The 13,021-nt window shown below is 60.5% G+C and overlaps 1 protein-coding gene across 1 annotated transcript in view; it reads left to right on the plus strand.

Moving 5' to 3' along the window:
* The window catches only part of MGMT (O-6-methylguanine-DNA methyltransferase), a 220,911-nt gene extending 215,885 nt beyond the window's left edge, over window positions 1–5,026 (plus strand). Inside the window, 1 exon segment of the mRNA XM_044240744.1 lies at window positions 4,760–5,026. Within this exon segment, the coding sequence (XP_044096679.1) occupies window positions 4,760–4,945 (186 nt within the window). The 3' untranslated portion in view covers window positions 4,946–5,026.
* Window positions 5,027–13,021: the final 7,995 nt, after the last annotated feature.

Below are 13,021 nucleotides of genomic sequence, written 5' to 3' on the forward strand. Positions count from 1 at the left end.
GCACCGTGCGGGGGGCTGGTCCTGTCCCCAGCACGCGATTTTTCCAGGTTTTCCACCAAAGACTCGCCGGCCCAGGTGAGCCGGTGTGGCCGCTTCCAGAAGGTGAGTGCGCTCACCCCCCGCGGAGCAGGGTCCTCGTGCTGGTGGAGCAGACGGAAGACGCCTCGGGCGCCCCACAGTAGCACCCTACCCTCATCCTCAGAATTTGCTAAATGCAGTTCAAAGGCAATCGATGCGTTGCACAGAGCATTTCCCCACTTTCTTCCAAACAAACGCATTCCTGACGAGTTAGTTTACTCACAGATCGCCACGAGCGTTAATGACCCCCCGAGTCTTGTTCTGCCAGTCACCCAGATGGCCGTTGATGAAGATTTAGCCTCATGTTCTAAGTGTCAGGGCTGTCAGCGGGCTGAACTGTTTGACCAGAAGAAAAAACGCACAGGGAGCTATTGATTACAGCTTCTCCGTGTCACTTGCTCACCAGGATTTAGGTATTGATGAGGCCGCGAGTGAAAACAAGCTCTTTCCCTTGTGGGCTACTACCACGAGAACAAAGGCGAAGTTGGAAAAAATATTCAGCCAGCACTAGAATCAGAGGGATTCCATTATTGATTGAAAGGCCCCTTCGTGTTATTTTTGTTGGAGACAAATCTATGGGTTTGGAAGTTTTATAGCTTTTGAGAAAGGGTCCGTGTAAGGGATGGGTTCACATATTGGATGAATTAGATTTCACAGCGTGAGGATTTCGATGCGGCTGTGATATTAGGAGCTGCTTGGTTATTGATAAAAATTACGTTTTATGCAGCACGGGGCTTTAAAGGAGAGAGCGTAAGAGGGCACGGATCCTTTGAAATGTCCTTCGGGCTCCAGTAAATTTCGGCAGCTTTCATTATTTTAGTAGTCTGAATCTGCCACTAAAATTAACACAAACAGAAGCAGTGTTCCCGTGTCTAGCAGTGAAAGCAGTGTGTCTTCGGTGAGTCCCCGTGGCATCGCTGCAGGCACCAGGTAAAGCCTGGCCGGGGAGGTCAGCGTCGCCATCGCACGACTTCTGCGCTCTTGTCCACGTGACGCATAGGGTCGGAGGCTTCCCGGTCCGTCTCTGGTCACTCCACAGCTCGGGGAGCAGGGCAAGAAAATCAGAGCTCCCGGTGAAGTCTGCTGTTAGGTAGGAAAATTGAATTGGTGCCTAAACGTTTGTGAGCCCAGCTTGGACTAAATCTCTCTCTCTCTATCCGTCAGAGCTTAAGTTGTGTGTCATCTGACCATGTCCCACAGCAGTTATTAACGTGACTATCGTATTGGATCAAGACCCTCGATCGGAGTCAGTATTGCGTTCTGAAAACGGCCACTGACAGTGGGGATGGCAGGTGCTTGCGGGACGGGGCAGTGGTGCTGCTCTCCATCGGGGAAGCGGCGCGAGAGGAGGCCAGGACTCCCCCCTCCCCCAACCCCGCTGCTCCTCCGAGACCACCCTGAGACTGCGTGCGTTCCCATGGCAACCCACACTTCCAGGCAGAACCAGGACCGGTGTGATGTGGGAGGAGTCAGGTTCTCACCACCAAAGCCAGATGACCTGCAGGGCTGACCAGCCCCCAAGGGCATGCCCAGCACTCCCCCTCGAGCAGCTGGTGTCGCGGCAAGAAGTATGGGCGCCGGTCCTGCCTTGGCTGAGCTGGAAACGCATCTTTGCCTCAGAGGTGCCATGTGAGCTGGGCCAGCGATGTCGTGTGAGCCGAGGCTGACCACGTATGGCCTGGGGCTTGTTGGGGACATGTGGCGGTCTGCACCGGGCACAGAGCACACGCTCCCTGTGGCCCTGTTGCGTGCTGCATCTGGGACGGGACTGGGGACCATGCCATCTGCCCAGGGTCAGGCACAGCTCAGCGCCCACCGAGGGCACACTCCAGGCAGGGTGTGGCAAGCCGAGACATACGCACGGCCAGAGGACAACCGGATACCACATACGTGTGCTTAGCCGCTCTTCTAGAAACACACCTGACTGACGGCTCATGGCTTTGTCCAGCTCAGGTCTTTGGAGGTGGAGCTTGGGGGTAGGAGATGTGGCTCTCCTCTCGGCTGAGCTGCGGACTCCGTCGAAGGAGCCTGAGAAACCCTCAACCTCTAGGACCCTGCGGGCGCGGCCATATGAGCGTGACCCCAGAGGGCAGGACAGGGGCCGGCGCTGAATGGTCCCTGGCACCTCCTGTGTCCCTTCCAGGGCGGGGTCTGCGGAGCAGCTGTGCCCTTCCTTCTGCCCCAGCTCGGGCTCCAGCGCTGGGCCGGTAGCTGTAGCTGCCCTCACTGGCCATCCTGTCCTTGTCAGGCCGCCACTGTGCTCTGTGCTCTGCATGACAACGAGAACCATCCCCGAGCACGAACTGGCCTTCGGGGGCTGACCACCTGTGCCCCTTCACCCCAGTCAGGATGGAGCCACTTAGGAAGTAGGACTGACTGACCCAGGCCTCCTGGAAGTCCCTCAGATTCTGAGTAACTGCTTGCTGGGATCTTTAAGCAAAATGACCATCCATCTGCCGGAGCCCCTGCAGTGGGAACACTGCGTGTACCCTTGCGTGTGGTGGCCCGGGCGTGGCCGTCCCTGCCGTGCTGTGTGCTGCCCACGGAGGGTGCTCCACAACCCGAGACCGACTCCGTCCACCCCACACCTCCCATCCCTTTCCTTCCCGCCTGTGCTCTGGGCCAGCTAAGAAATGGACAAAGGATATCAGGGTATTAGCTTTAGTAGGGTAAAGGCTGGGGGCAGGGGGTATGGTCACGGTGGGCCTCCCAAGAATTCCTCTGGAATCGGACCCCCTATGCTGTACCAGCCCCAGCAGGGTCGGCTCTGCTGACCGCGCCTGTGCCGTGGGGCAGACGGGGCCTCCCTGCAGGACCTCACGGGCTGCCGAGCTGGGCATTCTCATCCCTCCCTCCCAGGGTGGCCAGTCAGTGAGTCTTCCTCCCCTCAGGCAGGGGTGAAGGGTAGGGGGTGAGCAAGGCCAGGCATGTCCCTCGTACCAGTGGGTGTCCTGCCACATGGAAATCAAAAGCAAGGGTAAGGCTCACTGTGCCCACGCTCCACAGTGGACTCTGTCCTGAGGACAGACTCCGAGTGGGTCTGCCACTGGGGATCCTCGGAGCTCCCATCCACACAGCCCAGGCCGTAGTGGGAGGACGAAGGCATTCCCCTGGGGACAGCTGCTGAAAATGAGCCTCCGACCTCTGGAGGGAACAGAGGTCTCCTCCCCTGGTAGGACTGGCTACCTGGAATGTGTTAGGTGAGATTGTTGGCCCATGTGTGGCTGTGGGAATAGTGTCTCCCCCGTGTGACCATGACCTCCCTCGCATCCAGCGCCTACAAGCCCCGGCGTCCAGTCTAGGATGTGAGGAATCAGACGCCCCCAGTTCTGCGCTGCAGCGGCTCTAGGCAAGGCAGAAGAGCGTGCCGGGCGTGGGGGAGGTCCTTCCTTGGGGCATTCGGTGTCCGCTAGGGAAACCTGCCTGTGGTTTGGGCCCTCCTCCTCTGGGGCTGCGGGCTGGCCTGCACTTCCCCGGGACAGCAGTGAGCTGAGCTGCCCGTGGGTTGGACGGGCGTGGTTGGTGGAAGCCCGCCGAGATATTTGCCCCAAGCTCCCCTGCACCTCTCCTGCTGCGTCTCAGGGACACCCAGCTGCCCCTGGTCCCGGCAGTGGGTCCTCTTTTTTTTCTTTTTTTTTTTAAGATTTTATTTATTTGACACAGAGATCATAAGTAGGCGGGGTGGGGGGGAAGCAGGCTCCCCGCTGAGCAGAGAGCCCGATGCGGGGCTCAATCCCAGGACCCTGAGATCATGACCTGAGCTGAAGGCAGAGGCTTTAACCCAGTGAGCCACCCAGGCGCCCCGGCAGTGGGTCCTCTTAACCATAGGTTGGCTTCTCTCTGTAGGACTGTGTTTGGGTTGGTTTTCATCGTAAGATGACCTCGCTTTTAGTGAAGCCATTCCGTTCACTAAGGCAGGCACCTGATCACGCAGTTTGTCTCCAGAGGTGAGAGGCTATTTGAGGCCGGCCGAGGGGTGAGGGCCACTGTGGCCCTGGGTGTGCCGTCCTGAGGGACCGTGGGAGTGGGTGGTGTCCAGCGGCAGGGTGGCAGCAGCAGTGGCCGCTCAGGTGAGAACACATGAAGACCAGATCTTCTCCACCTTCCTAAACATCCCAGGACTGGTGAGCGCAGACAGACACTCCCGGGGCCCTGCGTGGCGTGAAGCAGGGCCAGCAAACCTTTCCTATAAGGAGCCTGATGGTAAATAGTTTAGGCTTTGAGAAGCAGCCACAGACAGTACGGCTACGTTCCGATGAAGCTGTGTTTACGAAATAAAGACCGTAGTGGCTGATAGCCAGTTTGCCAATGCCTCGTGTGAGTACCGCCTTCCCAGAAGGTTCCTGTCGCTTCTCGAGAAATTTGCGATTTTGCATACCGTCCCGTAACTTGGAAATGTAATTTTGAACTTGGTAAGCGTACACGATTGATTTCTTACCAGCGGCAATTTTCTCCTCCCGGATCCTGCTGTGAGGGGGTTCTCTGAACTGTGCTGGACATTAGTCTTGGGGCATTATGGCACCCTTTGGCCCCCCGAGGCCCTCAGAGACCAAGGGGTGTGCAGGGCTGAGACCGCCAGTGGGCGGCCTGCATGTGGCCGAGCCCCTGCTAGGTGAGTTGTGGTCAGGGGCCTTGCTTGTGACCCCGGAGCCCAGACTGACGGCGGCTTCCTGTTTTCTAGGTGCCCATCCTCATCCCGTGCCATCGCGTGATCTGCAGCAGCGGAGCCGTGGGCAACTACTCCGGAGGCCTGGCCACGAAGGAGTGGCTGCTGGCCCACGAGGGCCACCTGGCGGGGAAGCCGACCAGTCCCGGGGGTTCCCGTCCGGCTGGAACGCAGCTTGGGGTGCAGGGTGGCCGGAACTGAGGGTTTGCAGGCGGCCGTGTTGGAGCGGCACGCGCTGGCACCGTTGAATTAAAGCTCTGGACGTGTCCTGAGGGACGTGGAGCGCGTTGTGTGTCTCGTTCTTCTGTTTCGCAGCAGAGCGGCTTGGGAAGACCGGCCCTTGTTCGCAGCGCGTCCCCTCACGGCGCTGTTCCGTCTCTGACGTCCGCCAGCGCCACGGCGAGAGAGCAGGGGCCTGGCAGCCAGCGGGGCGACCGTCCCGGAAGGTGTCTGCGGGGCCAGCGGCTGTGCCCCCCGCAGCACCCCGGTCCCCACGCAGGCCTGAGAAGCTGGCCCTCCCCGCCCACGGCCCGGCTCCGCGTCCTCTCGGCCCTCGAGGCTGCCAGGCCCGTGTTTCCCGCTCCCACCTTCCCTGCCGGCCGGGGTGGCCCGGAAATCCTGCTCACGGGGGCTTCCCCGCTTCGCTTCTCTCCCGGCCAGGAAGGCCAGCGCTGGGGGCGCCCATCTGGGGCCGTGTCTGCCGAGTGGAGGAGACCCGCCTGCCAGCGCGAGCCGGGAAAACAAACGGCTCTTTGAGGCGGGTTTGGTCGCAATGGCCCTTTACAGGGGCCTGGCCTCGGGCCCCCACCCCTCTCCTGACACGGTTGACCCTCGCGTGCCCTGAACAGAAGGTGACGAGGCTTGCCGACCTCTCCTCCCTCGCACCCCAAGACCGAGCCTGGAAGTCAGAGGTCACACAAGAAGGTGGGTCAGCTCCTGTCCCCAGGGGCAGTCTGGAGTATTTCCAGCATCCACCAAGGACCTCGGGCTGACACTTCATTACCCTGTTGTCATTTTAGCTTCGTAATTAAGTAGATCTGAAAAGCATACGGGGAACTTGTAGCTGTGCACGCAGATAAATAAACTAGAGCCTGGGATCTAGGGAGAAAGGAAGCTGCACCCCGCCGCACAGTACAGAGCTGTGTTTGTGTCCAGGGTTCCTGGGACACCGGAGGGCACGGCCGGCAGCTCAGACGCTCTGGACGGGTCCCTGAACGCCGCAGATACACAGCCTGTGGAGGGCGCGGTGTGGGTGTGTTTTGTATTTCATGTTGGCACCTGTAAAAGAACAATTACCTAATGTAAACACAGTTCCACCAAATTCTTGCATTTTTTCCTCAAAAATAGAGAGCTCTGACCATCACTGCATTGTCTTCCGATTCCGCTTCTTCTCCGAGCTTCTGTCCGCGGGCATGCCGTCCTGCTCGCACGGGCAGCCGCGTAGCGTCCGACTTCGGGACAGACCCCTGAGCCACCTGCGCTGAGCCCCCGGCCGGCTGCGAGACCATAAGCACAGTCTCTCGGCATCTCCCTGCGCCGGCAGAGGGGCTCGATCCTGGGTTTCTGACGTGTTGGGAAGACGGGTGGGGGTCTGGGGCACACTTTGCATTTGGGGGCCAAGGAGGAGGTTGTATCGTAAATTCTGTAAGGAAAATGCTCTTCTCCAGGAACTCACGGTCACCGAGAAACGTGATCACACTCTGCCCTTGCGCTCTGCCGGGAGGAGAGGGCCGGGGCTCTCCACGGCAGGTTCTCCTTGTGGGCGGGGGTGTGGACTCCGTCTGGCTGCTTTCCGACAGAGGGCACCCTAGCAGTGCACTAGGGCTGCCATTGGGAGACCCCCAGCCACCATGGGCTGCGGTGGATGTGAGAGTGGGGGCAGGGCAGAGCGCTCCGAGCGGCTCTGTGACGGGCCCATGGAGCACTAGGTGCCATCGGTGCTGCTGGCCGGCCCGGCGATGCTCCGCATGTCCCTTGCCACCCACGTGCTGGGCACGCAGGCCACCTCCTGGGTCAGGAAAGTGCGGATGATGCCACGTGCTTCCCACTGCGATCTCCAGACGCCTGGGTGGGCTCCGAGGGAGCGTCCTGGGTGGGACAGCCCCCCGTGCAGCATGCAAGGCCCCAGTGCCCCGTGGGGCTCAGCCACGTGCAGCCAGGGGCCTGCCCATCAGTGCAGTCCAAGGCGACCCTGCGGCCCGGCATGGCCAGGCACCGCCTGTTCGGGCCATGCCCTTGGTGCAGAACAAACCCGCGCTCTGTTTTCTGTCTCCCAGGGCTTCCTCAGCTCTGTCAGAACAGGCTTGATATGCGCCCCGAGGTTCCCGCTGACAGAGGCGGTGACCGGGCTCAAACCAGCGCGTGTACCGCTCCAAGGACAAGCTCTGCAGAGGCCGACATGAAAGCCCACGCGGGGCGCCTGGAGCCGTGCTGCTCACGGTTGCGGCGCAGTTTATGGAAATAAAGAGGAAAAGGAAAGGCACAAAGAAATACAAAAATGTTTTCCAAATAAAAAGAAATGTCGAGACAAGAAAGCTGTGTTCTTCGGCCTCAGCCCCAGGTCCCCTGCATGGATTGGTTTCCCCGTCCACGTGGCGCGGGGGACTTTGAACACGGACACGGAGACCCGCGGGCAGGGGACGGCTGGCTCTGCGCGGGAGCTCGGCTGGGGGGCACTGTGCTCCCTGCTTCCAGAGACTGAGCCAACGAGAGATTCAGAGACGGTGTCTGTGTTTGCAGGACCACGCGTCCTTGACGATGCCCTTGGCCAGGCAGGCGCCCAGGGTTACAGTGGGCGGCCGTGTTCCTCACCAGCCCCTTTCCCCACGTGCAGCAGAAGCGCCAGGGAAGCCCCCCGCCATCCACCATGTCCCGTGGCTGCACCGAGGGACGGAGGACCAGCACAAGTCTGCCTTCCCACCGCCTCCAGAAGAAACACCGCAGTGTCTCGTAGGCGCAGGGGCTGAAGCGGGGCCACAGTAGAGGGCCCCGAAGGGAGTGTGGACTCTGCGGGATCGGCTCCTTGCAGCTCTAGACACTCAGGCCGTGGACCAGGCATGTTCGGGAGGCAAGTAGGCTCACCGTGTAGGTACCTAACTGGGACTTCTAATCCTTGTCTGCTTCCTACCCCGAGATGCACTCACAGAAGAAGCCACACGTGTCTCGAACACTTGCCAGAGAGGGAAGTCCTTCCTATCCCGAGGGGCTTTGGGCGCCCGTTTTCTTCCGAGTTTCCCCGCACACCATGTGCTCACCCAGAATCTCCTCTTCCGAGTGGCCAGGCTGTCCAGTGCAGGTGTGTTTATATGGACACCCTTTTTGTTTCTGTTTTTTTTTTAAGATTTTATTTATTTATTTGACAGATAGAGATCACAAGTAGGCAGAGAGGCAGGCAGGGAGAGGGGGGGAAGCAGGCTCCCCTCTGAGCAGAGAGCCCGATGTGGGGCTCGATCCCAGGACCCTGAGACCATGACCTGACCTGAAGGCAGAGGCTTAACCCACTGAGCCACCCAGGCAACCCCCCCTTTTTGTTTCTTAACCCATTCGTGAGTAACCACGTTATCCCAGAACTCATTTCCTTTAAAACTGTGATGTAAGGATGAAGCCCGGACAAGGCCGTTGCTTAAAAACCCAAGTGGTGGCTTGATCCCGCGGGAGCCCCGTGGGGCGTGTGTGCTGTCTCCAGAGGACTTGTCCTCCCCGTGGTGGCGCTGGCAGGGCGGACCGGCGCTGGTGGCCATGTCTCCCCACGCATGGCACCCACATGCCCCACCCCGTCGCTGGGACCACAGGCAGCAGCACCGACCCAAAGCCCGGCCACCGTGAGAGCAGGCGGAACATCATAGCCGAATCAGTGTGAAAACTGTTGATTCTAGAGCTGGCCAAGCTCTTGCGCGATTTTGGTTTCAAGCCGCCTTTAGGAGGACTCTGAAGCGATAAATGACATATGTGGACACACAGGATAAAGGGTGTTCTTTTACTTGAAAGATTTTCCCGCTAGATCCGTCAGGAAACTGAGCTCTGCTCTTGGTCCCCTAGCTGTGATGTATTTGGGAGTATTGGGGAATCCCAGTGCGTCCTTTGGGTGTGTGTGCCCGCTGCCCTCCTGGCGTGGGGTCAGGGGGTGAGGGCAGCGGGGGGCCCTGAGTGCGGATTTCGCTTGGTTTGGCCTCCCTCAGCCCATACATGGTCTTTCCTTTTCCATTCGCCAGCATTTGATTGAGGGTTGGTGTTTAGGAAGCTGAAGCCCACATCAGCTTTACCTGTTATCAGCTTGAAAGACGCCGAGATTTAAACGGAGCTCTGCCACGCGGCCCGTCTGTCCTTCTGTGGCAGTTGAAAGCCGGACCCAAAGCCTGGGGAAAGTGCAGGTCCTGACGCGTCTCTGAGCGGCCGAGGCAGCCGGGCTCGGACCCCGTGGCTCCAGCTGCCGACAGATGAGCGCGTCTGGCCTCCATCAGCCGGACGGCGGCTCCGGAGCGTGTGTGCTGGGCCGCCGGGGGAGTGAGGCCTGGGGCAAGGGCCTGGACAGTGAGGCACGGCTGGACACAGAGCCAGCCCGACGGCGCCCGAACTGATGAAAGGACATCGTTAACAAGGCTTTAAAGTTTTCTCCATGTTTTTTCATGGAGAAAAGCCACAAGACGGAAGTTCTGCACAGACACCAGTTAAGATGGAAAACACGGCCCCGGTGTTGCAGGGCACCTTCGCAAGGCCCCGCGCTCAGCACCGTGGTTTGAGTCGCCTTCCCGGCTTACTGGCAAGGGGAGCTCGTGGTGGGGGCGGTGCTCGAGCAGAGCACGTGGCCCCGCGTCCGACGACCGAGCCAGCGCTGCAGGTGGCCGTACGGGAACGCTGCCGCGAAGGGAGGGGAGATCCGCTGCTCCTGCGGCTGCCCTCACCTGCTGGCGGTCCGGTCCCCCGCGGGCCGGCTTCTCATCCGGTGCCAGGTTCCCGGGACGGGGGCTGCGAGGGGCAGAGCAGAGGGCCCGCGGCCTGTGTCCCGTCTCGTTCCTTGCCCCTCGGCGGCTGAGGCACCCCCAGCAGGCCCACACCGAGGCTTCTCTGACGTCTTCCTAGTACCCGTCACTTGTGTTTGGTTCCCAAACACCAGCAACATGTTTGCTTCCAGATTGGTTTGTTGACTTAAATTAAGAAAAACCCAGCTGGAGAAAATACCAGTGTCTAAACATTAAGCAACATGTGATATTGTGCAAAAAGTATTGCTTTTGCCTGTTTTGATTGCCGTAGCTACGAGCAGAAGTCCGTGCACGTGTGAGCGTCTTGGCAGGCGATGGGGGCCCAGGTATGCGGCGCTGAGCCGCACGTTCCTGCAAGCCATTCGGGCCCCGAGCCCTGTGGGAAAGCTCTGCAGCCCGGGCCCCCTCTCCCCAGCCCCTGGCCACGCCTCCAAGGGGCCTGCACGGGGCCTCTGAACGTGCCCAACCCGGGTCGCAGGAGCCGCTCCTGAGAAGGGAAGGCCAGCCCCGGCCGTCTTTGGGGATTCAGTCAGTTGAGGGCTCAGGAAAGCAGGTAGGGAACACCGACCACCCTCTCTGCTCACCTCATAACCACACAAGGTGTGTATCAGCAGGGTACGGTCCACCGGGAAGGGAGGCCTGTGGGACGGGGGAGACCATGTGGCTGAGCTGAGGTCCCGGCACGGTCTGGCTGCATCCTCGTGGATGGGTTTCTTCGGGGAGGAGGACAGTCCCTCCTAGAGTTAGATTTTGTGAAAGCTTGGAGACCCTTCCAGTTAAAAGGTCCTGCGTACGTGTACGGTCCTGCTCCTGAACAGACGTCCTCAGTGCCAGCTGGGGGACAGGAACCTCACGGCTCCCTCGGTACTGGTCCAGCTGCAATGCACTCTGCGGGGCCTGGCACGGTCTCCAGGTGCTTCCTTCGGAGGCCCTGCTTACTCCCGATTCCCAAGAAGGGGGTTAAAAATACTCCCAGCAAAAACCTCTGTGTGAGGGGCGCAGTCCGGACAGAGCCCTTGCTGGTGCTGCCGCGTCGACCCCGCTGCGGGGCCTTCCTAGTGTCTCCCGGGCCGCGGTGCAGCCCACCCTCCTGAGAACTGGTCCCTACGGGGGGGGGGGGGAACATCTGTGCCTCGCTCCCACCTGCCTGAGTACCCCTTGGTGGCTGCTGCACAGCGGGGAGCCAAACCTGGCCCTTCTGCCCATTCTCACGGCTCCTGTGGACTTCTGGGACCCTTTTCTCCTCTTTTCCCTCGGATGCTGCTGAGTCCTTGTCACACTGCCACTGTGCTCAGCCAGGGGTCTAGACCATGTGGAAGGAGTCCCAGCCATGTGTCCCTGGGTACAGCCCAGGGCACCCAGCACCTCCCCGCAGCCCTCCACCCCCAGGGCTGGGCGGCTCTGTCCCTGTTGCGCTGTCACCAACACGCATGGAGAGCAGGGTCTGAGGCACGTTGAAGGAGGTGGGCAGGAGCATTAGCCCAGGGGCAGCCGGTGAGCAGGGAGGAGGGCTGTGGCTTGCAGCATCGAAACCCCACCCCTGCCATCGGGGTGCACCGGCCTGGGAGGCCACCCCTTTGCAATACTCAAATTAACCTCGTACAGTGAGGTCTTCTTAAATGTTCTCCTCCCAGGAGTTTTGCTCTTTCTAGAATCTCCTTCAAGTGGCCTTTTGTACCACAATTTGGACCATTTTTCTTGGGGAAAGGGCCTTTGCAGTTTCCTGGGCTTTGGCTGTGATCCTCCTGCCCGGCACAGCCTCCCCAGATGACCCATCGGATGTACGGGACAGCTCAGGTCTGGGCTTGCACGCTACTCCCCTCACCCAAGGCCCTTGCCGAAGGTGGCAGAGTGGTGGCCATAACCACACCTGACCACGTTGTCCGTCCGACTGGCCATGTCAGAGTCTCTGGGTCGGGGTGAGGTGGATGGAAAAGAAGCCATGAGGCAGTCATAGAACATTCTAGAACATTGTGGAGCTCGCTCCCATAGGGCTGGTAGAAGAGCTGCTGGCTGGGAGTCAGCCCTGCCACCTCCTTCTGGGAGTGGATCCGGTCAGGGAACGAAGAGGCCCACAGGCCCCTGCACACAGGCAGCCTCCCACTTCGGGGCGAGGAGGGCAGTGCCTTCCCGAGACCCTCTCCCACTGTGGGTGGTGCTCGGAGCCCCTAGGCCCCACTCTGAGGGGTCGCTGTCCATCTCCTGGGATATCCCAGCTTTGGTTCCTCCATCAGGAGCCGCACGGAGAGCAGGCAGCAGCATCTGCACGGGGACCTGTGGGAGGGTGTTCCCAGCTCCCGAAGCCGAGGCTCTCCATCCCTGCGGTCACCAGCCTCCAGCCATGCCGAGGAGCATCTGAGGCTGGTTCAGGCTACAGCCAGGTCAGAGAGTGGTCCGGGAGTGGCCCGGCCCCCAAGCCCATGCCTTCAGAGGTTACGGAGCCCTCCTTGGCACTGTCCCTTCGTTGGCTCTGTCCTCCCCTGAACCCATGACCGCATTCAGACCAACTGCCACCATCTGTCAGGGTGGGCGGCAGTGTCTGCGGTTGTCCACGGTGACCTTGAACTGGGTGGAGTAAGGGTCTGTGGAAGTACAGACGGGAAGCACCTGTGCATCAGCTCGCACAAGGAGGGCTCTCCCCAGAACCACAGTCTGCTTTTCTCAGGACCCCTCCTGGCCACGGGAGGAGGGGGCTGAATTCCAGATGGCACGCAGCTGGTGCGCTTCTCCACTCTTCCTTGGAAAGGCCACAGCAGCTCGGCTCAAGGGTAAGTGTGGGGTCGGGACGCGTGGAGGCAGCCAACGTACAGTGTCAGTCCCTGAGCTCCGGTGCACAGTGGACCCAAGGCAAGTAAAGGGCAGCGAGGAGCCCAGAGTGGGGAGGCCAGGACGGGGGCAGGGAGGAGCAGAGACCTCAAGTCACCCCTTGTTGGCTGGACGTAGTTCAGGACTGTGACCCTCGGTGGCCGGTCCGGATGATCTAAAGACACTTGCCCGGGGTCTCCTTCCTGATTCAAGGATCGTGGGCCTGAGTGAACATGTGCCCGGCCGGCCCCCTGGGGACACTGCTGCCAGACATGGGTCTGCTCTTGCCAAAGCACCTCCCGGGGCGGGTGTAGAGGCCAGCGCTAAGCCTGTGGGTGTCGCCCCAGACACCAAGGCAGCCCCTGTGCCACCCTGCAGTAGTGCCGTTCAGCTCGGGCCGTCAGCCGGGGACTGGTTATCGGGGTGATCGGGAACGTCCGGAAGGGCAGGGAGTGGCACTGGCAGCTCGTTGGACATCTGCAAACCCGGTGCT

The sequence above is a fragment of the Neovison vison genome, chromosome 2 (assembly GCF_020171115.1).
Source record: "Neovison vison isolate M4711 chromosome 2, ASM_NN_V1, whole genome shotgun sequence".
In the NCBI taxonomy this organism is placed as follows: Eukaryota; Metazoa; Chordata; class Mammalia; order Carnivora; family Mustelidae; genus Neogale; species Neogale vison.